Source organism: Ranitomeya variabilis, chromosome 1 (assembly GCF_051348905.1).
Source record: "Ranitomeya variabilis isolate aRanVar5 chromosome 1, aRanVar5.hap1, whole genome shotgun sequence".
NCBI lineage: Eukaryota > Metazoa > Chordata > Amphibia > Anura > Dendrobatidae > Ranitomeya > Ranitomeya variabilis.
In genome coordinates this window covers 1,019,920,503-1,019,947,635 of record NC_135232.1, presented here as the reverse complement: position 1 = coordinate 1,019,947,635, position 27,133 = coordinate 1,019,920,503, and the positions used below count along the sequence as shown (strand labels likewise).

General features: G+C 45.1%; 1 protein-coding gene across 11 annotated transcripts in view; it reads right to left on the bottom strand.

The window, feature by feature from the left end:
• Positions 1 to 27,133, bottom strand: part of TENM3 (teneurin transmembrane protein 3) — a 1,770,339-nt gene that overhangs the window by 151,851 nt on the left and 1,591,355 nt on the right. For 6 of the 11 annotated variants that reach the window (XM_077279545.1, XM_077279552.1, XM_077279553.1 and 3 more), the window contains one exon: positions 2,304 to 2,554. In XM_077279545.1, coding sequence (XP_077135660.1) covers positions 2,304 to 2,554 — 251 coding nt within the window. The remainder of the gene's footprint in view (positions 1 to 2,303; positions 2,555 to 27,133) is intronic. The other 5 variants (XM_077279546.1, XM_077279548.1, XM_077279547.1 and 2 more) reach the window with 1 other exon arrangement.

The window sequence follows — 27,133 nt, the reverse complement described above, 5'->3', positions numbered from 1 at the left end:
CAGTCTTTATATGAGAAATCCTCTTACAATGAACAATCAAAGATCATAATCATTTACATGTGGGGAAAAATGCATTTATTTACCTCCTAGGCAGCAGAAATTAAAGAAAAAATATGATCAGTGAAAATTATTAGAAATATAGACACAACATGCACATGTGATTATGTTTTCATCAATGCTTAATTAGAAATATTAATTTCCTTTATGTGCTCCACCTGAAGTCTAAGTAATAGTATCAGTGTTGCACATCACAACCAATCAGAGCTCATTATTATTTTCATTGCTTTATTAATCCACTCTTCAAAGATGACCGCTAAATTCTGATTGGTTACAAAGGGCAACAGAGACAGTTTCTCTGAACAGATTTTGTGCATAAGACACACTACTGGGATTAATTTATCAAAACTGACTTTTGGATATGAGAAGATAAATTATTAAGGCCCTGGCCGATCGGTCAGGTCAGTATTCCGTGGCTACTGGACAGAAGCACTGCAAACTGCCTCCTGCCTGTCGGCATCCCCGGTTCCTCTTTGATTATTCGGCCTGGTATGATTTTGTGTGTGTGTCCCACCAAGCAAGGGCAGCTAATCAAAAGGAATGGCGACAGGTAGGAGGCAGTGTGCAGGCTCCCCTTGACCTGGCCGGTGGACCGCTGTCCTGTGATTCTCTACTGCTTTTTCCTTGTTGTCTATAGCAACCAATAAAAGTGCAGCTTCCATTTTTTTAGAACTGTTTAACAAATAAAAGCTGCGCTCTGATTGGTTGCTATGGGCTACAAGACTGTTTTTTTTGTTAGATAGTTTTAAAAACTAAGAAAATGCTTTCCAGCTGAAAACATGGATTACGCACATTGCAAAAATACCGATTCTCAGTTTTGGGTGGAATTAGCATTGCATCTGTACAAATAAGGTTTCCAGGTCAGGAAACCAACAGTTAGGCCTAGAAGCCAGCTTTAAATGTCATATTTAATGAGCGTGGCCACTTTATCGTTAGGCTAAGAAATCAGTTGAGGATACAATTTTGCGGCACTTAATAATACATATGTATTCCAGGTTCTCCTCCTTGATAGTACAGTCATCCTCACAGAGTGTACAGCTGCTGGTGGAGAAGCATGTGTCTAGACCAGTCCATCAGTCTCATTGAATTGAAAAATGGATTTTCTATGTGCAGTGTCCTCCAACTGGAGGAGGCTGGTCAGATGCTTGCTTCTATATCACAAGCCATTTTGCGAACAGGAGAGCTACGCAGTCTGTGAGGAACCATGGATACATAAGGCCCTGCAATGCCTACACATGAGGAAAGAGACATAGAGAATCAGGAACATTATACTACATTCCTAATTGGAGGCACTTGATAATATTATTATTACACCTACTACATATTGGGATAGGATCTTGGAGATAGGAATACCCCTATAACTGCAGAAGTCTAGAGAAAATGAAAAAGGGACAGGCTGATATAGTACTGTATGTGTGATGTGCGTATATTTACATGTGTATACTTGTTCAGTGTGTGTGTGATGACATGATTATAGTTGAATAAATGTTGATTTTTTTTATTCAAGAATAAATGTGGATTGTTATTCATGAAAAAAACAAGACATCCCCTGAAAATAAGCCCTAAACACAGTACTTATATATTATTAAATGGGTTGTCCTTATGTTTAATTTTTTTTAAATAGGAGGGGAAAGTGAAGCCAGCGTTGGTTGGCCACAGGGATCATGTGACATTATAGTGTTATGTTATATAATACGTGGGAGAACCAGTGCCTACTACACTGGAGTGGCGCCAGCACCGGAGGTGAGTATAAGTGTTATTATTTTACAAGGCGCAAACATGAGTATTGAGAAGGGGTAGTCTGAGTAGTGGACAACCCTTTTAAGTGCCACACAATCATTTCCTAAGCACATTTGGTAAGATAAAGTGACACCCGTTGAATCCATCAAAGCTTCCGTGTGCCACCACCAAAAACCAAGAAACAGGATATTCAGTGCACTGCTCATTATTTATCAGTACATTGCATTAATACAGATTTTTCATGACTGAATTCTTAGCATAATCCATTCAATCAATTTTATTCATTTCAGGCTGAGGAGAGGCTGACTGTAGTGTACCAATAATATAGACTTGTTGGAATATATTGCCGAAACATTAAACACAATGACAAGCCAGTTCATTTTTTCAAAAGTAGTCTACTGCAATTATTGAGACTATTTTATTTTACATTTCTACTTCATTTTGTTATTCATTTTCATCATATTGGAAACATTATGCGCAATAAAAAATGTACAGAGCGTAACGTACCTCAGCTCCAATACACTTGTTACATTCCCCGATGGGAAAATTCGGCGGATAAAGTTGAAATCTCCCACATATAAACTTCCATCTATTCCACAGGCTAATGCTACGGGGGCAAGAAGTTTGTTGCCATCAGCCTGGCCATTGCAACTCGGACATGAGATGCTACGTCTTCGGCCATTGCCCATCAAACAGCTAATTACAGGTGGCTGCTCAGATATGAACTGGTTTTCTCCATTGCCTTTGTAAAGGATACCTGTAAACAAACAAATTAAAAAAATACAATAAGAAATACCAATAAGAACCAAAGTAATTCACAAGTCAACAACTATGAAATCATCAAATGCTCTGCTTTCTAACGATGTTTAATCAAATTGCATGATATCTACTGCTGCCTGTCTTGTCTGTAAAACATACATTGCCTAGAAAAAGGTAACAAAACTTTTCTAAAAAGAGTCAATTTTACAAAATTAGTAAAATTACATCACTGCAATGGCATGAATTGTAGGAACCAGGGGTTTCTATCACCATCATACATGAAAGAATTAAATGGTTTAACATGAACTTAATACTAAGAAGTCACATACGGCAAGTGGAGGCACTACAATGTGCAAATGTCAAACTGTGCGTACTGTCATGTGAATCCGCCGTGTAGCACGAGATTATGAAGATATATGGTGTATGAAGATTAATTAAGGAGGAATATGGGGGTAATATACAGATGAGTACACTACTTCGGGTGCCAAATCAAGCTCAGAGGTTTTCCGGTGCTATATTGTCCATTTTTATGAGTCCTAAAGCGGGCAGCACATATCCACTAATTGTCTAATGTTTGCTATCCCCTAATCTACTATATAATGGTCTAAGGGTCACTTCCGTCTTTCTGTCTGTCTGTCTTTCTTTCTGTCACGGGTATTCATTGGTCGCGGCCTCTGTCTGTCATGGAATCCAAGTCGCTGATTGGTCTCACCAGCTGCCTGTCATGGCTGCCGCGACCAATCAGCGACGGCCACAGTCCGATTAGTCCCTCCCTACTCCCCTGTAGTCAGTGCCCGGAGCCCTCTCCATACTACCCGCAGCCATGGCTCCCACAGGGTTAATGCTAGTCGTAACGGACCGCGTTATGCCGTGGATAACTCACTCAGTTACCGCCGCTATTAACCCTGTATGACCAAGTTTTTACTATTGATGCTGCCTATGCAGCATCAATAGTAAAAACATCTAATGTTAAAAAAAATAAAAAAAATAAAAAATCATTATATACTCACCTTCCGCCGCCTTTCCCGCTCCTCGCGATGCTCCGGTGACCGCTCCATGCAAGCGTCAGGTTCTGGCGCTAAGGATGGCATGCGACAAGGACCTGCCATGACGTCACGGTCATGTGACCGCGACGTCATCACAGGTCCTGCGCGCCTGAGCGAGAAGGACCTGCCATGACGTCACGGTCATGTGACCGCGACGTCATCACACCCTGGGACCGGGAGCTGCCACCTGCACCGCACACAGGTGACAGAACTACAAGAGTACTCTCGGAAGGTGAGTATATGTTTATTTTTTATTTTTTAACCTGTGACATACGTGGCTGGGCAATATACTACGTAGCTGGGCAATATACTACGTGACTGGCCAATATACTACGTGGCTGGGCAATATACTACGTGGCTCTGTGCTGTATACTACGTCGCTGTGCAATATACTACGTGGCTCTGTGCTGTATACTACGTAACTGGGAAATATACTACGTCACTGGGCAATATACTACGTAACTGGGCAATATACTACGTCACTGGGCAATATACTACGTAATTGGGCAATATACTACGTAACTGGGCAATATACTATGTGGACATGCATATTCTAGAATACCCGATGCGTTAGAATCGGGCCACCATCTAGTCATGTAATAATGGCCTTGGAGATTAGCCTTAAGCCCTAAATACAGAATAGAAAGCTGACAACCAAAAAGTGATTGTTCGGCTAGCAGCCACCTCGCCTTACTATCCCACACACAGGAGCCCTTAATCTGTGGAGCACTCCTGTACGTTATTTTAGAGAGTAGCTACTAGACATTTCTGGAGGAGGCGACTTACTCTTAAAGAACAAAAAAATCGGCAGTCTGAAACTGGATGTGCCGGATCCTTCTGGTCTTGAACATCATCTGTCGAGGTAGAGTCAGGAGTCCTCATACACATTAGACTGTCAGCAGAATTCGCTGGTAATGGAGGGATCAGTTGATGTTAGCCTAATCCATGGGGCTTTTAGTTGAATACTTGCGGCTTCTACAACTTTACATTAAATATCTGGTGAGTGGTTGGCTACATGTTGTCTTGTCCAAATGTTCCTTATAGAAGATAACTAGCAATTTTTTTAAGTGGGGGAATCTAATGCATGCATCCCTCGATCTACCTATGACTATTTAGGGTTTTTCTACCTACACATTGGTGACCTGGTAATAAAGTCTTGGGTTTTCCACCATTAACAAGCACAGATTTTTAGGATGAGTTAGATTTGAAAATCCATAATTGTCGCAGTGATTCAGCAGCATTTTCAGATTAGCTAGTAGTAATACCTTTCTATCAACATATACTACAAGCAATTATTTTGTAATCCTCATGCAAGGAATAGTAAATGAGCAGTTAAAAGTCAATTACTTTTTCCCAAAGCATCCTATAGTCATCCACTGCTTTGTTAAATGCACTTGTAATGATAAAGTGCTGTTACAACAAATGTAGTTTTCAATATTGGTACTGTACATCTATAGAAAATGGCACTTTGTAGAAAAAAAGATGCATAGATTTAAAGCATTGTGCAAAGCAGAAGTAGCTTTTTAAAGTGTTATGTAAAGTAGAGGTAATTTATGCATCTACTCGCTACATACACACATACTGTATAGGGTTGAGCGACTTTCATTTTTTTAAGATCGAGTAGGGTTTTGGGAAACCCGATTTTGTCCAGAGTCGAGTCGAGTGCAGTCGGCCGATTATCGCTAAAAGTCGGGGATCGACCGAAACACGAAACCCAATGCAAGTCAATGGGGAAGCATAGTCGGCAGTGAGTGGAGGCCAGGAAAACACCTACAGTGCCCATTTTAATGCCAAAAACATCCATTCTTGTTTCTGAAGCTTGCCAATCTTAATTAACTGTATAATAATAGTTGGGCATAGGGAATTGGGGGAAAGTTGTGGGGGGAGTAGGGCTGGCTCAAGTTTTTCGTGGGCCCAGGAAATGCGGACTACGTCACGGCGGTGTTGCAGGGAAAGGTAAGTATTTAAAAGTTGCAAGTGCTGTGATCCTGAGCAAGCAGGGGGGGCCCACTCGTTCGCATTGCCACTGGCACAGGGCCCCTCAAAGTACGGCGGTGTGTTTGCATGGCGGGGGCGCCTCCCACCAGCAGCGACACTTTTGCGTACTCTGAGGGGCCCTGTGCCAGTGACGTCGCCAACGAGTATGCCCCCCCACCTGATGAAGGAACCTGCACTTTCATCTGCACCTTCCTCTTTGTCCCTGTGTAAGGTGGTATAACATGCGGGAAGGGGAACCTTACTTTCAGCAGGGACAGATTCTGGCTGTGTAGAGTACAAGGGGAATGTAGTGGTCTAGGTCAATGTACCAGCAGACTCATTTAGCAGTGGCTGGGCAATGGGCAGGATGAGGAGGAAACAGATATAGGGCCAAAGAATAAAGTAGGCTACATGCAGTTCAAAATTGGTAACAGGACTAAACAGGCGGCATTGCTTTGTTCAGTGGAGTAGCAAACCCAAGAGCAGCAGACACTGTTTCAAGGGCCTAACCACACTAGTAGGCCAAATGCAGTTTAATATCTGATAGTATAGGGCGAAAGCCAGAATGTGGAAGCTCAGCTTTGTTCAGTTGAGGACAACACCAGGGAGGGGCAGACACCTTTAGTAGGCCGGAAAAGCCTATTGCATTTTTTAAAATGGTAATTTGGAGCAGAAGGTTGAAGCTCAGCTTTATTTAGTTGAGGGCAACACCAGGGAGGGGCAGAAGCCGTTAGTAGGCCCTAACCACCAATTTTTTTTTTTTTAAAACCACTTAATGAGAGCCGGAAGGTTGAAGCTCAGCTTTATTTAGTTGAGGACAACACCAGGGAGGGGCAGAAGCCGTTAGTAGGCCCTAACCACCATTTTTTTTTTTTTTAAAACCACTTAATGAGAGCCGGAAGGTTGAAGCTCAGCTTTATTTAGTTGAGGACAACACCAGGGAGGGGCAGAAGCCGTTAGTAGGCCCTAACCACCATTTTTTTTTTTTAAACCACATAATGAGAGCCGGAAGGTTGAAGCTCAGCTTTATTTAGTTGAGGACAACACCAGGGAGGGGCAGAAGCCGTTAGTAGGCCCTAACCACCATTTTTTTTTTTAAAACCACATAATGAGAGCCGGAAGGTTGAAGCTCAGCTTTATTTAGTTGAGGACAACACCAGGGAGGGGCAGAAGCCGTTAGTAGGCCCTAACCACCATTTTTTTTTTTTTTAAAACCACTTAATGAGAGCCGGAAGGTTGAAGCTCAGCTTTATTTAGTTGAGGACAACACCAGGGAGGGGCAGAAGCCGTTAGTAGGCCCTAACCACCATTTTTTTTTTTTAAACCACATAATGAGAGCCGGAAGGTTGAAGCTCAGCTTTATTTAGTTGAGGACAACACCAGGGAGGGGCAGAAGCCGTTAGTAGGCCCTAACCACCATTTTTTTTTTTTTTAAAACCACATAATGAGAGCCGGAAGGTTGAAGCTCAGCTTTATTTAGTTGAGGACAACACCAGGGAGGGGCAGAAGCCGTTAGTAGGCCCTAACCACCATTTTTTTTTTAAAACCACTTAATGAGAGCCGGAAGGTTGAAGCTCAGCTTTATTTAGTTGAGGACAACACCAGGGAGGGGCAGAAGCCGTTAGTAGGCCCTAACCACCATTTTTTTTTTAAAACCACTTAATGAGAGCCGGAAGGTTGAAGCTCAGCTTTATTTAGTTGAGGACAACACCAGGGAGGGGCAGAAGCCGTTAGTAGGCCCTAACCACCATTTTTTTTTTTTAAACCACATAATGAGAGCCGGAAGGTTGAAGCTCAGCTTTATTTAGTTGAGGACAACACCAGGGAGGGGCAGAAGCCGTTAGTAGGCCCTAACCACCAATTTTTTTTTTTTTAAAACCACTTAATGAGAGCCGGAAGGTTGAAGCTCAGCTTTATTTAGTTGAGGACAACACCAGGGAGGGGCAGAAGCCGTTAGTAGGCCCTAACCACCATTTTTTTTTAAAAACCACTTAATGAGAGCCGGAAGGTTGAAGCTCAGCTTTATTTAGTTGAGGACAACACCAGGGAGGGGCAGAAGCCGTTAGTAGGCCCTAACCACCATTTTTTTTTTTTAAACCACATAATGAGAGCCGGAAGGTTGAAGCTCAGCTTTATTTAGTTGAGGACAACACCAGGGAGGGGCAGAAGCCGTTAGTAGGCCCTAACCACCAATTTTTTTTTTTTTAAAACCACTTAATGAGAGCCGGAAGGTTGAAGCTCAGCTTTATTTAGTTGAGGACAACACCAGGGAGGGGCAGAAGCCGTTAGTAGGCCCTAACCACCATTTTTTTTTAAAAACCACTTAATGAGAGCCGGAAGGTTGAAGCTCAGCTTTATTTAGTTGAGGACAACACCAGGGAGGGGCAGAAGCCGTTAGTAGGCCCTAACCACCATTTTTTTTTTTAAAACCACATAATGAGAGCCGGAAGGTTGAAGCTCAGCTTTATTTAGTTGAGGACAACACCAGGGAGGGGCAGAAGCCGTTAGTAGGCCCTAACCACCATTTTTTTTTTTTTTAAAACCACTTAATGAGAGCCGGAAGGTTGAAGCTCAGCTTTATTTAGTTGAGGACAACACCAGGGAGGGGCAGAAGCCGTTAGTAGGCCCTAACCACCATTTTTTTTTTAAAACCACTTAATGAGAGCCGGAAGGTTGAAGCTCAGCTTTATTTAGTTGAGGACAACACCAGGGAGGGGCAGAAGCCGTTAGTAGGCCCTAACCACCATTTTTTTTTTTTAAACCACATGAGAGCCGGAAGGTTGAAGCTCAGCTTTATTTAGTTGAGGACAACACCAGGGAGGGGCAGAAGCCGTTAGTAGGCCCTAACCACCATTTTTTTTTTTTTTAAAACCACTTAATGAGAGCCGGAAGGTTGAAGCTCAGCTTTATTTAGTTGAGGACAACACCAGGGAGGGGCAGAAGCCGTTAGTAGGCCCTAACCACCATTTTTTTTTTTAAAACCACATAATGAGAGCCGGAAGGTTGAAGCTCAGCTTTATTTAGTTGAGGACAACACCAGGGAGGGGCAGAAGCCGTTAGTAGGCCCTAACCACCATTTTTTTTTTTAAAACCACATAATGAGAGCCGGAAGGTTGAAGCTCAGCTTTATTTAGTTGAGGGCAACACCAGGGAGGGGCAGAAGCCGTTAGTAGGCCCTAACCAAAGTTGAAGGCCAAATGCAGTTTAATTTCTGATACTATAGGCCGAAAGCCAGAAGGTGGAAGTTCCGATTTAGACAGTGGAGGACAATTTGAATTAGGGACTGCAGACAGACTTAGTAGGCTGTCCCCTGTGGACCATGCATCCACCACATTAACCCATTGCGCCGTAATGGACACGTAATCTTCCGTGGCCATGCCTACAGGTCCATGCGTCTGTTGTCAGGTGCACCTTTGTACTCACAGATTGCCAGAGTGCATGGACAATGCGGTCTTCTACATGCTGGTGGAGGGTTGGGATGGCTTTTCTCGCAAAAGAAGTGTCGACTGGTTAGCTTGTAGCGTGGTACAGCGTAGTCCATCATGGCCTTATTAATAGTAAATAAAATATATAACTAGGCTCTATGAACTTTTAAATAGGTTCCAGGGGTACACGGGCAGCATTGGTGTGGTCAGTGGAGGAGTATTGCAAGTAGGGGCTGCAGACAGGCTATCAAAGGCCTAAAATAACAAACAGTAGGCAGTCATGGCAGTTTTACATCGGTTACATGGATACACAGGCAGGCACTCCAGGCAGCATTGTGCTCAGTGGAGGAGTATTGCAAGTAGGGGCCGCAGACAGGCTATCAAAGGCCTAAAATAACAAACAGTAGGCAGTCATGGCAGTTTTACATCGGTTACATGGATACACAGGCAGGCACTCCAGGCAGCATTGTGGTCAGTGGAGGAGTATTGCAAGTAGGGGCCGCAGACAGGCTATCAAAGGCCTAAAATAACAAACAGTAGGCAGTCATGGCAGTTTTACATCGGTTACATGGATACACAGGCAGCTAGGTGGTGAGTGGAGGAGTATTTAAAGTAAGGACCGCAGACAGGCTATCAAAGGCCTAACATAACAAACAATAGGCTCATGGCAGTTTTACAGCGGTTACATGGATACACGGGCAGGCAGCTTGGTGCTGAGTGGAGGAGTATTTAAAGTATGGACCGCAGACAGGCTTCGAAGGCCTAACACAATAAAATGGGCTGGCTGTAGGCACTTTAAAATTGGTTCCAGGGGTACACGGGCAGCAGTGGTCTGGTCAGTGGAGGCCTAGTGGAAGGAGGGACCGCAGACAGGCTTCGAAGGCCTAACACAATAAAATGGGCTGGCTGTAGGCACTTTAAAATTGGTTCCAGGGGTACACGGGCAGCAGTGGTCTGGTCAGTGGAGGCCTAGTGGAAGTATGGACCGCAGACAGGCTTCGAAGGCCTAACACAATAAAATGGGCTGGCTGTAGGCACTTTAAAATTGGTTCCAGGGGTACACGGGCAGCAGTGGTCTGGTCAGTGGAGGACTAGTGGAAGTATGGACCGCAGACAGGCTTCGAAGGCCTAACACAATAAAATGGGCTGGCTGTAGGCACTTTAAAATTGGTTCCAGGGGTACACGGGCAGCAGTGGTCTGGTCAGTGGAGGCCTAGTGGAAGTATGGACCGCAGACAGGCTTCGAAGGCCTAACACAATAAAATGGGCTGGCTGTAGGCACTTTAAAATTGGTTCCAGGGGTACACGGGCAGCAGTGGTCTGGTCAGTGGAGGACTAGTGGAAGTATGGACCGCAGACAGGCTTCGAAGGCCTAACACAATAAAATGGGCTGACTGTAGGCACTTTAAAATTGGTTCCAGGGGTACACGGGCAGCAGTGGTCTGGTCAGTGGAGGCCTAGTGGAAGGAGGGACCGCAGACAGGCTTCGAAGGCCTAACACAATAAAATGGGCTGGCTGTAGGCACTTTAAAATTGGTTCCAGGGGTACACGGGCAGCAGTGGTCTGGTCAGTGGAGGACTAGTGGAAGTATGGACCGCAGACAGGCTTCGAAGGCCTAACACAATAAAATGGGCTGGCTGTAGGCACTTTAAAATTGGTTCCAGGGGTACACGGGCAGCAGTGGTCTGGTCAGTGGAGGACTAGTGGAAGGAGGGAGCGCAGAAAGGCTTCAAAGGCCTAAAATAACAAACAATAGGCTCATGGCAGTTTTACAGCGGTTACATGGATACACGGGCAGGCAGCTTGGTGGTCAGTGGAGGAGTAGGGACCGCAGACAGGCTATCAAAGGCCTAAAATAACAAACAATAGGCTCATGGCAGTTTTACAGCGGTTACATGGATACACGGGCAGGCAGCTTGGTGCTGAGTGGAGGAGTAGTGCAAGGAGTGTCTGTCCCAGTACTCCCAAAATATAAATAGATGTTAATGTCTCGCAAAACAACCAAAACAAAAAAAAAGATGGCATACTTAGGTACAGGGGTGGGCTCATCTGCTGTGTTTCTGACATAGTAATTTGGCAGTAACTATTTAATGGTGCCAATATAGGACACAGACACAGACTACTTTAAGTTGCATCATAGATGTCTACAAATTTGTATTGTCAGTGCCAGACATTGAATGATGTCAGCGAATAGACTAAAGATTGGTGGAGCTGTGCGACATAATTTTGCACGTAGTAGAGCCCAGTTTGAGCTGGGGTAGGGGGGAACTCTCTTGAGGCCGGCGGGACCGCCCCAGGGCCACTCATGTTACAACGGTGTGTCTGACGTTGGGTGCGCACCACCACCGCCAGAGACACTACATTGTACTATGAGGGACCCAGTAGCAATGCCGTCAACCAAAAGCGAGCACACCCACCTCTTCAGACAAACAGCAGTCTCACGGGTGCTTGCGCCAAGTCGCGATACCACGGCCCCGTGTGGGGAGTTTGGCCATTTAGGGAGGTGTAAACATGTCGTATGCTGTACAATCTGCAGCAGCAAATTAGACATTAGAAAAGTAATTCACAGGCAAGAGCTTTTCATAGGAAAGCTAGGTGTCGGCCGGGCAAGGTGGGGCAAAAGATTTTGAAATCCAGTTGTGGTTCATTTTAATGAATGTTAGATCGTCAACATTTTGGGTAGCCAGACGAGTCCTTTTTTCGGTTAATATTGACCCTGCAGCACTGAATACTCTTTCTGATAGGACACTTGCTGCCGGGCAAGCAAGCTCCTGCAATGCATATTCTGCCAATTCTGGCCAGGTGTCTAATTTGGAGGCCCAGTAATCAAATGGGAATGACGGTTGAGGGAGAACATCGATAAGGGATGAAAAATAGTTAGTAACCATACTGGACAAATGTTGTCTCCTGTCACTTTCAATTGATGCAGCAGTACCTGTCCTGTCTGCGGTCATAGCAAAATCACTCCACAACCTGGTCAGAAAACCCCTCTGTCCAACGCCACTTCTGATGTGTGCACCCCTAACACTCCTAGTCTGCTGCCCCCTGGAGCTCGTGTGAGAACGATCACGTGCGCTGTGTGCTGGGAATGCCTGAAGCAAACGGTCAACAAGAGTTGATTGTTTGGTTGCTAATATTAGTTCCAAGTTCTCATGTGGCATAATATTTTGCAATTTGCCTTTATAGCGTGGATCAAGGAGGCAGGCCAACCAGTAATCGTCATCGTTCATCATTTTCGTAATGCGTGTGTCCCTTTGTAGGATACGTAAGGCATAATCCGCCATGTGGGCCAAAGTTCCACTTGTCAAATCTCCGGTTGTGATTGGTTGAGGGGCAGTTGCAGGCAAATCTACGTCACTTGTGTCCCTCAAAAAACCAGAACCCGGCCGTGACACGCAACCAATTTCCTGTGCCCCCGTGAAAGTTTCCGCATTAAAAATATACTCATCCCCATCATCCTCCTCGTCCTCCACCTCCTCTTCGCCCGCTACCTCGTCCTGTACACTGCCCTGACCAGACAATGGCTGACTGTCATCAAGGCTTCCCTCTTCCTCTGGTGCAGACGCCTGCTCCTTTATGTGCGTCAAACTTTGCATCAGCAGACGCATTAGGGGGATGCTCATGCTTATTACGGCGTTGTCTGCACTAACCAGCCGTGTGCATTCCTCAAAACACTGAAGGACTTGACACATGTCTTGTATCTTCGACCACTGCACACCTGACAACTCCATGTCTGCCATCCTACTGCCTGCCCGTGTATCCTCCCACAAATAAATAACAGCACGCCTCTGTTCGCACAGTCTCTGAAGCATGTGCAGTGTTGAGTTCCACCTTGTTGCAACGTCTATGATTAGGCGATGCTGGGGAAGGTTCAAAGACCGCTGATAGGTCTGCATACGGCTGGCGTGTACAGGCGAACGTCGGATATGTGAGCAAAGTGCACGCACTTTGAGGAGCAGGTCGGAGAACCCAGGATAAGTTTTCAATAAGCACTGCACCACCAGGTTTAAGGTGTGAGCCAGGCAAGGAATGTGTTTCAGTTGGGAAAGGGAGATGGCAGCCATGAAATTCCTTCCGTTATCACTCACTACCTTGCCTGCCTCAAGATCTACTGTGCCCAGCCACGACTGCGTTTCTTGTTGCAAGAACTCGGACAGAACTTCCGCGGTGTGTCTGTTGTCGCCCAAACACTTCATAGCCAATACAGCCTGCTGACGCTTGGCAGTAGCTGGCCCATAATGGGACAACTGGTGTGCAACAGTGTCATCTGCCGATGGAGTGGTTGGCCGACTGCGTTCTGTGGAAGAGCTGTAGCTTCTGCAGGAGGACGAGGAGGAGGAGGAGGGGGTGCGAACGCCTACAGCCAACTGTTTCCTAGACCGTGGGCTAGGCACAACTGTCCCTAAATTGATGTCGCCTGTGGACCCTGCATCCACCACATTCACCCAGTGTGCCGTGATGGACACATAACGTCCCTGGCCATGCCTACTGGTCCATGCATCTGTAGTCAGGTGCACCTTTGTACTCACAGATTGCCTGAGTGCATGGACGATGCGCTGTTTAACATGCTGGTGCAGGGCTGGGATGGCTTTTCTGGAAAAAAAGTGTCGACTGGGTAGCTCGTATCGTGGTTCAGCGTACTCCATCAGGGCTTTGAAAGCTTCGCTTTCAACTAACCGGTAGGGCATCATCTCTAACGAGATTAGTCTAGCTATGTGGGCGTTAAAACCCTGTGTACGCGGATGCGAGGATAAGTACTTCCTTTTTCTAACCAGAGTCTCATGTAGGGTGAGCTGGACTGGAGAGCTGTAGATCGTGGAACTTTCGGGTGTGCCGGTGGACATGGCAGACTGAGAGACGGTTGGAGACGGTATTGTTTCCGCCGGTGCCCTACATGCAATATTTCCTCCTACAAAACTGGTGATTCCCTGACCCTGACTGCTTTTGGCTGGCAAAGAAACCTGCACAGATACTGCCGGTGGTGCGGAAAATGGTGGCCTTACAGTGACGGAAGGGATGTTGCGTTGCTGACTAGCTTCATTGGCCGAGGGTGCTACAACCTTGAGGGACGTTTGGTAGTTAGTCCAGGCTTGAGAATGCATGGTGGTTAAGTGTCTATGCATGCAACTAGTATTTAGACTTTTCAGATTCTGACCTCTGCTTAAGCTAGTTGAACATTTTTGACAGATGACTTTGCGCTGATCAGTTGGATGTTGTTTAAAAAAATGCCAGACTGCACTCTTCCTAGACTCTGATCCCTTTTCAGGGATTGCAGACTGAGCTTTAACCGGATGGCAACGCTGTGCTCCAACAGGTTTTGGCTTTGACACGCGTTTTGGTCCAGATACGGGCCCGGCAGATGGAACCTGTTGCGATGTTGATGCCTGCTGCGGCCCCTCCTCCACCTCCGCTTCTGAACTACTGCCGCCTGCACCCTGTTCCCCCAATGGCTGCCAATCGGGGTCAATAACTGGGTCATCTATTACCTCCTCTTCGAGCTCGTGTGCAACTTCGTCTGTGTCACTGTGTCGGTCGGTGGTATAGCGTTCGTGGCGGGGCAACATAGTCTCATCAGGGTCTGATTGTGGATCTGTACCCTGAGAGGGCAATGTGGTGGTCTGAGTCAAAGGAGCAGCATAGTACTCTGGCTGTGGCTGTGCATCAGTGCACTCCATGTCAGAATATACTTGTAATGGGCATGGCCTGTTAAATGTTTCACTTTCTAAGCCAGGGACGGTATGTGTAAAGAGCTCCATGGAGTGACCCGTTGTGTCGCCTGCTGCATCCTTCTCTCTTGTTGTAGTTTTTGCTGAGGAGGACAAGGAAGCGACTTGTCCCTGACCGTGAACATCCACAAGCGACGCGCTGCTTTTACATTTACCAGTTTCGGAAGAGGAGGCAAAAGAGCTAGAGGCTGAGTCTGCAATGTAAGCCAAAACTTGCTGTTGCTGCTCCGCCTTTAAAAGCGGTTTTCCTACTCCCAGAAAAGAGAGCGTTCGAGGCCTTGTGTAGCCTGACGACGAAACTGGCTCCACAGCTCCAGACTTAGGTGGAATATTTTTATCCCCACGACCACCTGATGCTCCACTACCACTACCATCATTACCAGCTGACAATGAACGCCCACGACGACCTCTTGCACCAGACTTCCTCATTGTTTTAAAATCTTAACCAAAGTAACTTTATTTGTTGCTATCAAACAACTTACACGGTGAGCTATAACTTCAGTATGATTTCAATATCCCTTAACAGGTTGGTGAGACCACAAGGAAAATCAGGCACAATGTTACACACTCTGTTTTCTGTGGCACAAAATCACAGAGATGACACACACGCAGGACTGTCACTCAAGCACTAATGTCAATATTAATCTCCCACCTAATTTATTTATTTTTTTTTCTCAGGGAGACTTTAGAAACCAAATAATATTAAAAAAAAAAAAAAAAAAGGCTTTCTATGGCCCACAATTAGAGAGAGAGAGGTGGCACAACCAGGAGTCAAGACTGGCGCACAAGCTGAAAGGGCAATATTACTCTCCCACTGTTTTTTATGTTTTTTTTGTTTTTTTCAGGGAGACTTTAGAAACCAAATAATATTAAAAAAACCAAAAAAAAAAAAGGCTTTCTATGGCCCACTGAATGAGAGGGAGAGAGGTGGCACACCCAGGAGTCAAGACTGGCACACAAGCTGAAAGGGCAATATTACTCTCCCACTGTTTTTTTATGTATTTTTTGTTTTTTCAGGGAGACTTTAGAAACCCAATAATATTTAAAAAAAAAAATAAATAGGCTTTCTATGGCCCACTGAATGAGAGGGAGAGAGGTGACACACCCAGGAGTCAAGACTGGCACACAAGCTGAAAGGGCAATATTACTCTCCCACTGTTTTTTTAGGTTTTTTTTTTTTTTTCAGGGAGAATTAGAAACCAAATAATATTAAAAAAAAAAAAAAAATAGGCTTTCTATGGCCCACTGAATGAAAGGGAGAGAGGTGGCACACCCAGGAGTCAAGACTGGCACACAAGCTGAAAGGGCAATATTACTCTCCCACTGTTTTTTTATGTATTTTTTGTTTTTTCAGGGAGACTTTAGAAACCCAATAATATTTAAAAAAAAAAATAAATAGGCTTTCTATGGCCCACTGAATGAGAGGGAGAGAGGTGGCACACCCAGGAGTCAAGACTGGCACACAAGCTGAAAGGGCAATATTACTCTCCCACTGTTTTTTTAGGTTTTTTTTTTTTTTTCAGGGAGAATTAGAAACCAAATAATATTAAAAAAAAAAAAAATAGGCTTTCTATGGCCCACTGAATGAAAGGGAGAGAGGTGGCACACCCAGGAGTCAAGACTGGCACACAAGCTGAAAGGGCAATATTACTCTCCCACTGTTTTTTTATGTATTTTTTGTTTTTTCAGGGAGACTTTAGAAACCCAATAATATTTAAAAAAAAAAATAAATAGGCTTTCTATGGCCCACTGAATGAGAGGGAGAGAGGTGACACACCCAGGAGTCAAGACTGGCACACAAGCTGAAAGGGCAATATTACTCTCCCACTGTTTTTTTAGGTTTTTTTTTTTTTTTCAGGGAGAATTAGAAACCAAATAATATTAAAAAAAAAAAAAAAATAGGCTTTCTATGGCCCACTGAATGAAAGGGAGAGAGGTGGCACACCCAGGAGTCAAGACTGGCACACAAGCTGAAAGGGCAATATTACTCTCCCACTGTTTTTTTATGTATTTTTTGTTTTTTCAGGGAGACTTTAGAAACCCAATAATATTTAAAAAAAAAAATAAATAGGCTTTCTATGGCCCACTGAATGAGAGGGAGAGAGGTGGCACACCCAGGAGTCAAGACTGGCACACAAGCTGAAAGGGCAATATTACTCTCCCACTGTTTTTTTAGGTTTTTTTTTTTTTTCAGGGAGACTTTAGAAACCAAATAATATTAAAAAAAAAAAAAAAAAAAAAAAAATAGGCTTGCTATAGCCCACTGAATGAGAGATAGCACACACAGCAGTGGCACACAAGCCCTTACTGAGGCCAATATTTTTCTCCCACTGATTGATGTAGTGTTTTTGTGTTGAGGTAGAATTTAGAACACAAATCACGGAAAAAATAAATAGGCTTTCTATGGCCCACTGAATGAAAGGGAGAGAGGTGGCACACCCAGGAGTCAAGACTGGCACACAAGCTGAAAGGGCAATATTACTCTCCCACTGTTTTTTTATGTATTTTTTGTTTTTTCAGGGAGACTTTAGAAACCCAATAATATTTAAAAAAAAAAATAAATAGGCTTTCTATGGCCCACTGAATGAGAGGGAGAGAGGTGGCACACCCAGGAGTCAAGACTGGCACACAAGCTGAAAGGGCAATATTACTCTCCCACTGTTTTTTTAGGTTTTTTTTTTTTTTTCAGGGAGAATTAGAAACCAAATAATATTAAAAAAAAAAAAATAGGCTTTCTATGGCCCACTGAATGAAAGGGAGAGAGGTGGCACACCCAGGAGTCAAGACTGGCACACAAGCTGAAAGGGCAATATTACTCTCCCACTGTTTTTTTATGTATTTTTTGTTTTTTTCAGGGAGACTTTAGAAACCCAATAATATTTAAAAAAAAAAATAAATAGGCTTTCTATGGCCCACTGAATGAGAGGGAGAGAGGTGGCACACCCAGGAGTCAAGACTGGCACACAAGCTGAAAGGGCAATATTACTCTCCCACTGTTTTTTTAGGTTTTTTTTTTTTTTCAGGGAGACTTTTGAAACCAAATAATATTAAAAAAAAAAAAAAAAAAAAAATATAGGCTTGCTATAGCCCACTGAATGAGAGATAGCGCACACACAGCAGTGGCACACAAGCCCTGACTGAGGCCAATATTTTTCTCCCACTGATTGATGTAGTGTTTCTGTGTTGAGGTAGATTTTAGAACACAAATCACGGAAAAAATAAATAGGCTTTCTATGGCCCACTCAGTGAGAGATGGCACACACAGGGATGGCACTGTAGCAGAAATGCCAATCTTAATCTCCCACAAAAAAAAAACAAAAAAAAAAAAAAAACTGTCCTACAATTACTATCTCCCTGCAGTAATGTAAGCCAGGTATGGCAGGCAGCAATAGGAGTGGACTGATGCACAAATTAAATAAAAAGTGTGGACAAACAAAAAAGATAGCTGTGCAGAAAGGAAGGAACAAGAGGATATGTGCTTTGAAAAAAGCAGTTGGTTTCCACAGTGGCGTACACACAGCAATACAGCTATCACGGAGCCTTCTAGGGCAGCCCAATGAGCTACAGCGCTGAGGGGAAAAAAAAAAAAAAATAGCTTCCACTGTTCCTGCACACCGAAGGTGGTGTTGGACAGTGGAAATCGCTGCAGCACAAGCGGTTTGGTGGTTAGTGGACCCTGCCTAACGCTCTCCCTGCTTCTGATGAAGCGGCAGCAACCTGTCCCTAAGCTCAGATCAGCAGCAGTAAGATGGCGGTCGGCGGGAACGCCCCTTTATAGCCCCTGTGACGCCGCAGACAGCAAGCCAATCACTGCAATGCCCTTCTCTAAGATGGTGGGGACCAGGATCTATGTCATCACGCTGCCCACACTCTGCGTTCACCTTCATTGGCTGAGAAATGGCGCTTTTCGCGTCATTGAAACGCGACTTTGGCGCGAAAGTCGCGTACCGCATGGCCGACAAGCACAGGGGTCGGATCGGGTTTCATGAGACGCCGACTTAGCCAAAAGTCGGCGACTTTTGAAAATGATCGACCCGTTTCGCTCAACCCTAATACTGTATATATATATATCCAGATTGAGAGAGAGATATACCATACATCACATCATCCAATTCAAAGGACTGATTTTTCATTTTTACTTGTTCCATTTGTACTTCAATTTATTTATTTGTGGTGTAAAAAAAAGAAAAAGCTTTTCAGAAAATTCCCAATTGTGATTAGGGCATCCTCAGCTTCTGTGCGTTAGTTTTTCTGAGACTGATCCATAAATGACTTTCCATTTATTTACCCTCTCATTACGGTATGAAGGTGATCTGTAGCAGGATATTGATTTGCAGGAACTCACCAATACACAACAATGTAATATACTCATTCTATTTTTCCTATTGTGTTACCGTTTCAGAATCAATACACATCTTAATTACAACAAACATCAGAAATCATAACTCTTGAAACAAGGTTAGAGCGAGAAATGTTCTGTTTTCTTATTACACCTCGGAGAATAATTCTCTAAGTTGACGAAACATGTCGATCAAAGCCTCCAACAGCCACATTGTTCCACTCCATGTCAAACGTACATCGCCTGGTTCTTTATCTCACAACGTTGTCTGAGCGTTAATTAAAGTTTTCCTACATCATTAGTGGACGTTCATGGTAAAAGATACGGAGACACTGTAATAATATACTATAAAGTTATTTCTATAATGGTACATATAGCATGGCAAAACGAGCAGCATTGTCACTATAGCTTTTTGTACCTCTACGGCGTACGCCATTAAATTGCCAAGATACATCTTCCCTTTGTATTCTTCACACCCTTCACATTTGATGTGGAGGCTGAAGGCTCAGCTGTTCGTGCTCTCATACATTTAAATAGGTATTGTCTGGTTGTGATATTCATTTGACAGGAAAATAAAGAGAAGAATCAAAAGGGTGATAACCCAATCAAAGGTGACATAGGGCAAAAAAATCTAATTATGAACATTGTATTTTTTTGTATGCAGGTTTTATCTATCTATCTATCTATCTATCTATCTATCTATCTATCTATCTGTCTGTCTGTCTGTCTGACTGTCTGTCTAGTCAATTAGGATTACCATAGTTATTAATATTTGCCAAATGCCAGAATAATGAGAGAGAATGTTTTAAGGCATTTCTATTACTTACTGAAAAGTCAAAAATTGACATATATTTCATTAGTATATATTAGTTATATTATATATTAGTATATATTAGAGGATAACTCTCTTCTTGACCCCTTACAATCTGGTTTCCGCTCTTTACACTCCACTGAAACTGCCCTCACTAAAGTCTCTAATGATCTAATAACAGCTAAATCCAAATGTCATTGCTCTCTGCTGATTCTCCTGGATCTTTCTGCCGCATTTGACACTGTGGATCACCAGCTCCTCCTCACTATGCTCTGCTCTATAGGCCTCAAGGACACAGCCCTCTCCTGGTTCTCCTCCTACCTCTCTGGCTGCTCCTTCACTGAATCTTTTGCCAGCTCCTCTTCCTCTCCTCGTCCCCTTACTATCGGGGTTCTGCAAGGCTCAGTCCTAGGCCCCCTCCTCTTCTCTCTTTACACGGCCCTTATTAGACAAACAATCAGCAGATTTGGGTACCAGTATCATCTCTATGCTGATGACACCCAATTATACACTTCCTCCCCTGACATCACCCCTACCCTAATTCAAAATACCAAGGATTGTCTGTCTGCTGTCTCTAACATCATGTCCTCCCTCTACCTGAAACTAAATCTCTCCAAAACGGAACTTCTTGTGTTTCTCCCTTCTACTAACCTCACTCTACCCAACATCGAAATTACCCTGGAGGGTTCAACCATAACTCCCAAGCAGCATGCCCGCTGTCTTGGGGTCATATTCGACTCCGAACTTTCCTTTACTCCCTGTATCCGATCACTCACTCGCTCTTGTCACCTGCATCTTAAAAACAGCTCCAGAATCCGACCTTTTCTCACCGTTGAAACTGCTAAGACTCTTACTGTCGCTCTTATTCATTCTCGTCTGGACTACTGCAACTCTCTTCTAATCGGTCTCCCTTTTACCAAACTTGCTCCTCTCTAATCCATCTTGAATGCTGCAGCCAGAGTCATATTTCTGTCCAGCCGCTTCACCGATGCCTCCATCTTGTGCCAGTCATTACACTGGCTACCTATTCGCTACAGAGTCCAGTATAAACTCATCTCTCTCACCCACAAAGCTCTCCACAGTTCTGCACCGCCTTATATCTCCTCTCTCATCTGTCTATTGCCCTACACGTGCCCTCCGTTCTACAAATGACCTAAGACTAACATCCCCTGTAATCCGAACCTCACACCTCTGTCTCCAAGACTTCTCTCGTGCTGTGCTAGCTCTCTGGAATGCACTTCTCCAGACAATCAGACTGATACTGTCACAATGCCCGGGTATCAATGCTGCAGGGGAAGCTGCACACAGCAGCTGAGCAAGACACCAAGTTACTAACCTGAACCCACGGGACCTTTGACATGAAACAGAGTGTACAGGTAATGAACAGGACCTAAGACCATGTGACAGAGTGGGAGGAGGAAAGGGGGCGGAGCCAGATGCTGGGGAAACAGAGAAGGGACAAGCACTAAAGAATAATCAAACAAGCAGAGATCGTAGCCAGGAGATTACGAGGTACCAAAACGGAGAGACAGGGGATCGTCAGAAGCAAAGCCAGAGTTCAGTAGCCAGGAACACAAACAGAGTAAAGCACGGAAAGCAAGACAACGCTATGCAAGCCGGGCACACACTCCAAGAGTCACGCATACAGACAAACAGAATCTATAGCTGACAGAGAAACCAGGTTAGGAGCGAGTATAAATACCCCTCCCATTTTGGGAAAGAGGCTAGCAAAATTAACCCTGACAGGACATTAACCATGTCCTGACCATGACAGTACCCCCCCTTAATGGGGGGCCACTGGACCCCCAGGCTTCTCAGGCAATCTTGCATGAAAAGCCTGCACCAGTCGATCAGCATGCACAGAACTGGCTGGAACCCATGACCTATCCTCAATAGAAAACCCCTTCCAATGTATTAGGTACTGAAGCCTTCGACGCATCCACCGTGAATCAATGATGCGCCCTACCTTGTACTCCAGCTGACCCTCTACCAATACCGGCGGAACATTAGATGAAGAATCTTCTCTAACCGTCCCCACAGGTTTTAATAGGGACCTGTGGAAGACATTAGAAATTTTGAAAGAGGTGGGCAACTGTAACCTATAGGCCACCGGGTTGATCACCTTAATAATCTTGTATGGACCTCTAAACCTGGGGCCCAACTTCATGGAGGGAATCTTAAGTTTGATGTTACGGGTAGACAGCCACACCTTCTCCCCCACAGTTAGTGTGAGAACTGACCCCCTCCTCCTGTCCGCAAAATGTTTGTACCTCTTTTGGGCTCTGGAGATGTTCGCCTGAACCTCCCTCCAAAGGGTTCTTAACTGTTGCACCAAACCCTCAGCACCAGGGCAACCAGAATCCATGCGGGAAAATTCTCCAAACTGTGGAACAAACCCATAATTGACCTGAAAGGGAGATTTGCCAGTAGACTGATTAATACGACAATTGAACGCAAATTCAGCCATGGGTAAAACCTCACATCAGTCCTCCTGTCTGGAAGAGGCCAGGCATCTCAAAATTTGTTCCAACGACTGGTTGGTGCATTCAGTCTGTCCATTGGATTCCGGGTGATAAGCAGAGGAGAATGACAACGTAACCCCCAACTTTTTACAAAAAGCCCTCCAAAACCAGGCTACAAATTGCACACCCCTGTCAGATACCACATTCACAGGGACTCCATGCAACCGAACTATATGTTGAATAAACAAGCGAGCTAAGATTTCAGCAGAAGGTAACGCAGGTAACGGCACAAAATGGGCTTGTTTCGAAAACCTATCAACCACAACCCAAACTACAGAGTTGCCCTTGGAAGACGGAAGATTAGTGATAAAATCCATGGACAGGTGTGTCCAGGGTTTATCCGGAATTGCCAAAGGTACCAATTCCCTGGCCGGCCGGACCAGAGAGCTCTTAGAACGAGCACACACTTCACAAGAATTCACAAACTTTTTGATATCAGAACCCATAGAAGGCCACCAAAAGTTCCTAGCTACTGCCCCCCGGGTAGCTGCAATCCCAGGGTGTGCACTGAACACAGAGTCATGAAATTCTTGTAGAAGTGTGAGATGGAAATGATCGGGTACAAACAGTTTACCTTGGGGTTTATTCCTGGGAGCTTGTGCTTGTCCATCCAAAATCTCCCTCTGTAACTCAGATGAGACTTCAGCCACAACCACTCCAGGTTGAAGAATGGAGGAAGGAGGTTCTGGAGGGGACACAGAGTCAAAACTTCGGGATAAGGCATCCGCCTTTACATTTTTAGACCCTGGTCGGAACGTAATGGTAAAATGAAACCGAGAAAAAAAAAGTGCCCATCGAGCCTGTCTGGGGGTCAATCTCTTAGCAGACTCGATATAGGCCAAATTTTTATGATCAGTGATGACCGTAACGGGATGAACAGCCCCTTCCAGAAAATGCCTCCATTCTTCGAAGGCCAATTAAATTGCTAACAATTCTCTGTTGCCGACATCATAATTTCTCTCGGCCGAAGAGAATTTTTTAAAGAAAAAGGCACAGGGTTTAAGGTTAGTAAGGGTGGTTGGGCCCTGAGACAACACTGCTCCCACCCCCACCTCCAAAGCGTCGACCTCCACGATAAAAGGTCTCGATGGATCGGGTTGTATCAACACGGGTGCTGAAGTGAAACATTTCTTCAGTGTCAGAAAGGAATTTTTTGCGGCCACGGACCAATTTTTTACATCCGCCCCTTTGAGTGTGAGGTCCGTCAAGGGTTTCACTACCTGTGAAAACCCTTTAATGAACTTCCTATAATAATTAGCGAAGCCCAGAAATCGTTGCAACTAGGGTTGAGCGAAACGGGTCGGCCATTTTCAGAAGTCGCCGACTTTTGGCAAAGTCGGGTTTCATGAAACCCGACCCGACCCCTGTGTGGGGTCGGCCATGAGGTCGGCGATCTTCTGAATCTAGGATCGGAATTCCGATACCGAGTTCCGATATGTTTGCGATATCGGGAATCGGTATCGGAATCCATATTTAAGTGTAAAATAAAGAATCAAAATAAAAAATATTGATATACTCACCCTCTGACGCGCCCTGGTACTAACCGGCAGCCTTCCTTCCTAAGAATCAGCGCGTGAATGGCCTGCGGTGACATCACGGCTTGTGATTGGTTGCTTGGCGGTCACATGGGCCGTCGCGACTAGTGTTGAGCATTCCGATACCGCAAGTATCGGGTATCGGCCGATACTTGCGGGTATCGGAATTCCGATACCGAGATCCGATACTTTTGTGGTATCGGGAATCGGTATCGGGATTAATATCAATGTGTAAAATAAAGAATTAAAATAAAAAATAGGGATATACTCACCTCTCCGGCGGCTCCTGTACTTTACCGCCGTAACCGGGAGCCGTTGTACCTAAGAATGCACGCTTGAAGGGCCTTAGATGAGGTCACTGCGCTCTGATTGGTCCGTAGCGGTCGCGTGACCGCTACGCGACCAATCACAAAGCAGTGACGTCACCTAAGGTCTTTCAAGCGCTTGAAATACCTTAGAAGACGTCACTGCTTTGTGATTGGTCGCGTAGCGGTCACGCGACCGCTACGCGACCAATCAGAAGCTGCGGACGTCTTCTAAGGTATTTCAAGCGCTTGAAAGAACTTAGGTGACGTCACTGCTTTGTGATTGGTCACGTAGCGGTCACGCGACCGCTACGGACCAATCAGAGCGCAGTGACCTCATCTAAGGCCCTTCAAGCACGCATTCTTAGGTACAACGGCTCCCGGTTACGGCGGTAAAGTCTAGGCTGCGTCGGAGGGTGAGTATATCCATATTTTTTATTTTAATTCTTTCTTTTACACATTGATATGGATCCCAGGGCCTGAAGGAGAGTTTCCTGTCCTTCAGACCCTGGGAACCATACAGGATACCGTCCGATACTTGGTGTCCCATTGACTTGTATTGGTATCGGGTATCGGTATCGGATTAGATCCGATACTTTGACGGTATCGGCCGATACTTTCCGATACCGATACTTTCAAGTATCGGACGGTATCGCTCAACACTAGTCGCGACCAATCACAAGCCGTGACGTCATCTTAAGGTCCTTCACGCGCTGATTCTTAGGAAGGAAGGCTGCCGGAAAGAAGCCGAGGGTGAGTATATACCTAATAGGAATATACTCACCCTCGGACGCGCCCTGCTTCTTTCCGGCAGCCTTCCTTCCTAAGAATCAGCGCGTGAAGGACCTTAAGATGACGTCACGGCTTTGTGATTGGTCGCGACGGCCCATGTGACCGCCACGCGACCAATCACAAGCCGCGGACGTCATTCTCAGGTCCTAAATTCCTAGAATTTAGAATTCTAGGAATTTAGGACCTGAGAATGACGTCCGCGGCTTGTGATTGGTCGCGTGGCGGTCACATGGGCTGTCGCGACCAATCACAAAGCCGTGACGTCACGGAAGGCCCTGGACGCGCTCATTTTAATCAAAGCAGGCCGCCGGTTCCCTCGGTAAGTTGCAGGGGCCGCCGGACAGGTGAGTATATCAATATTTTTTATTTTAATTCTTTATTTTACACTTAAATATGGATCCCAGGGCCTGAAGGAGAGTTTCCTCTCCTTCAGACCCTGGGAACCATAGTATCCCATTGCAGTGCATTGGGTTTCGGGCTTCGGCCGACCCCGACCCCGACTTTTTTATAGGATCGGCCGATTTCACTTGACCCGACTTTTGAGAAAGTCGGGTTTCGTGAAACCCGACCCGATCCTATAAAAGTTAAGGTCGCTCAACCCTAGTTGCAACCCCTTCAGGTCCTGAGGTTGCACCCAATCAGAAATGGCCTGAACCTTCCCAGGATCCATGCGGAATCCCTCCCCAGATACAATTAATCCCAGAAAAGACAGTTCTTGCATAAAGAACGAGCACTTCTCCAGCTTAGCATATAAATGGTTCTCCCTGAGTCTCACAAGAACCGAATGAAGATGGTGTAAGTGTGACTGACTGTCCTCAGAGTATATCAAGATGTCATCCAGGTAAATGACAACATAACGCCCAATCAGGTCTGAAAAAACAACATTAATGAAACTCTGGAAAACAGCAGGAACGTTGGTGAGACCGAAGGGCATGACCAAATTTTCAAACAAGCCCTCAGTCATCAGAAATGCTGTTTTCCATTCATCCCCCTTTCTGTTATGGTTACCCCAATGACCATGGGAAAAAAAATACAAAACGGACTAGCTCTCGGGTGATGGAAACTAAGGTCGACCGTGACCTGAACCTGACCCAACACTTACAGTAGCCGGGGGATGTACCTACGATGCCCTAGACACCACGCGCCAGCCGGAGATCTAACTACCCCTATTAGAGGAATATACAGGCCTGCCTTACCTCCAGTGAGGAACCCCAAAAGATGATAGTAGGCCCCCACAGATATTGATGGTGAGTTCAGAGGAAATGACATACGTAGGATGAACAGCAGATTTAGCACAGTGAGGTCCGCTTACTAGATAGCAGAAGGACAGGAAAGAGATACTTCACGGTCGACCTAAAAATCACTATTCAAAAACACCATCCAGAAATTACTTTAAACTCCAGTGACAACTCATGCCACTGGAGTAGTAATTTTCTGTCCACAAGAGCTTCCAGCACTGAAGAGTCACATTGCAGATAGCTGGACAAAAATAGCAAAACAAGAAACAAATTCAACTTAGCTGAACTGGAACTTGAGGCAGGTGAATGCAACAGAATGCTACTAGCACATTGTTGGCCGGCATGTGACTAACAGCCAAGCAGCCTTAAATAGGAAACTCCCCTAGAGGGTGGCGACAGGTAATCAGAGATGGAGGAAGGCACATAAGAGACACTACCATAACAAACCACCGGGGGAGCCCACAAACCGAATTCACAACACCTTTCGGATCCTTATCAGGTTATAAGCCCCTCGTAAGTCAAGCTTGGAAAACCACTTGGCCCCAGTGAGTTGATTACATAAATCAGGAATCAGAGGAAGAGGACACGTGTTTCTTACAGTAATCTTATTTAGTTCTCAAAAGTCGAGGCACGGTCGCAAACCACCATCTTTTTTTTTGACAAAGAAAAACCCCGCAGCAACGGGAGAGACAGAGGGCCGAATATGCCCCTTGCGGAGGCTCTCTGTGATGTACTCTTTCATAGATTGGCGCTCAGGCCCAGACAAATTGTACAGACGAGCCTTGGGTAATTTGGCTCCCGGGATTAAATCAATTGCACAATCACCGGGTCAATGTGGTGGAAGCGCCTCAGCCTCACTT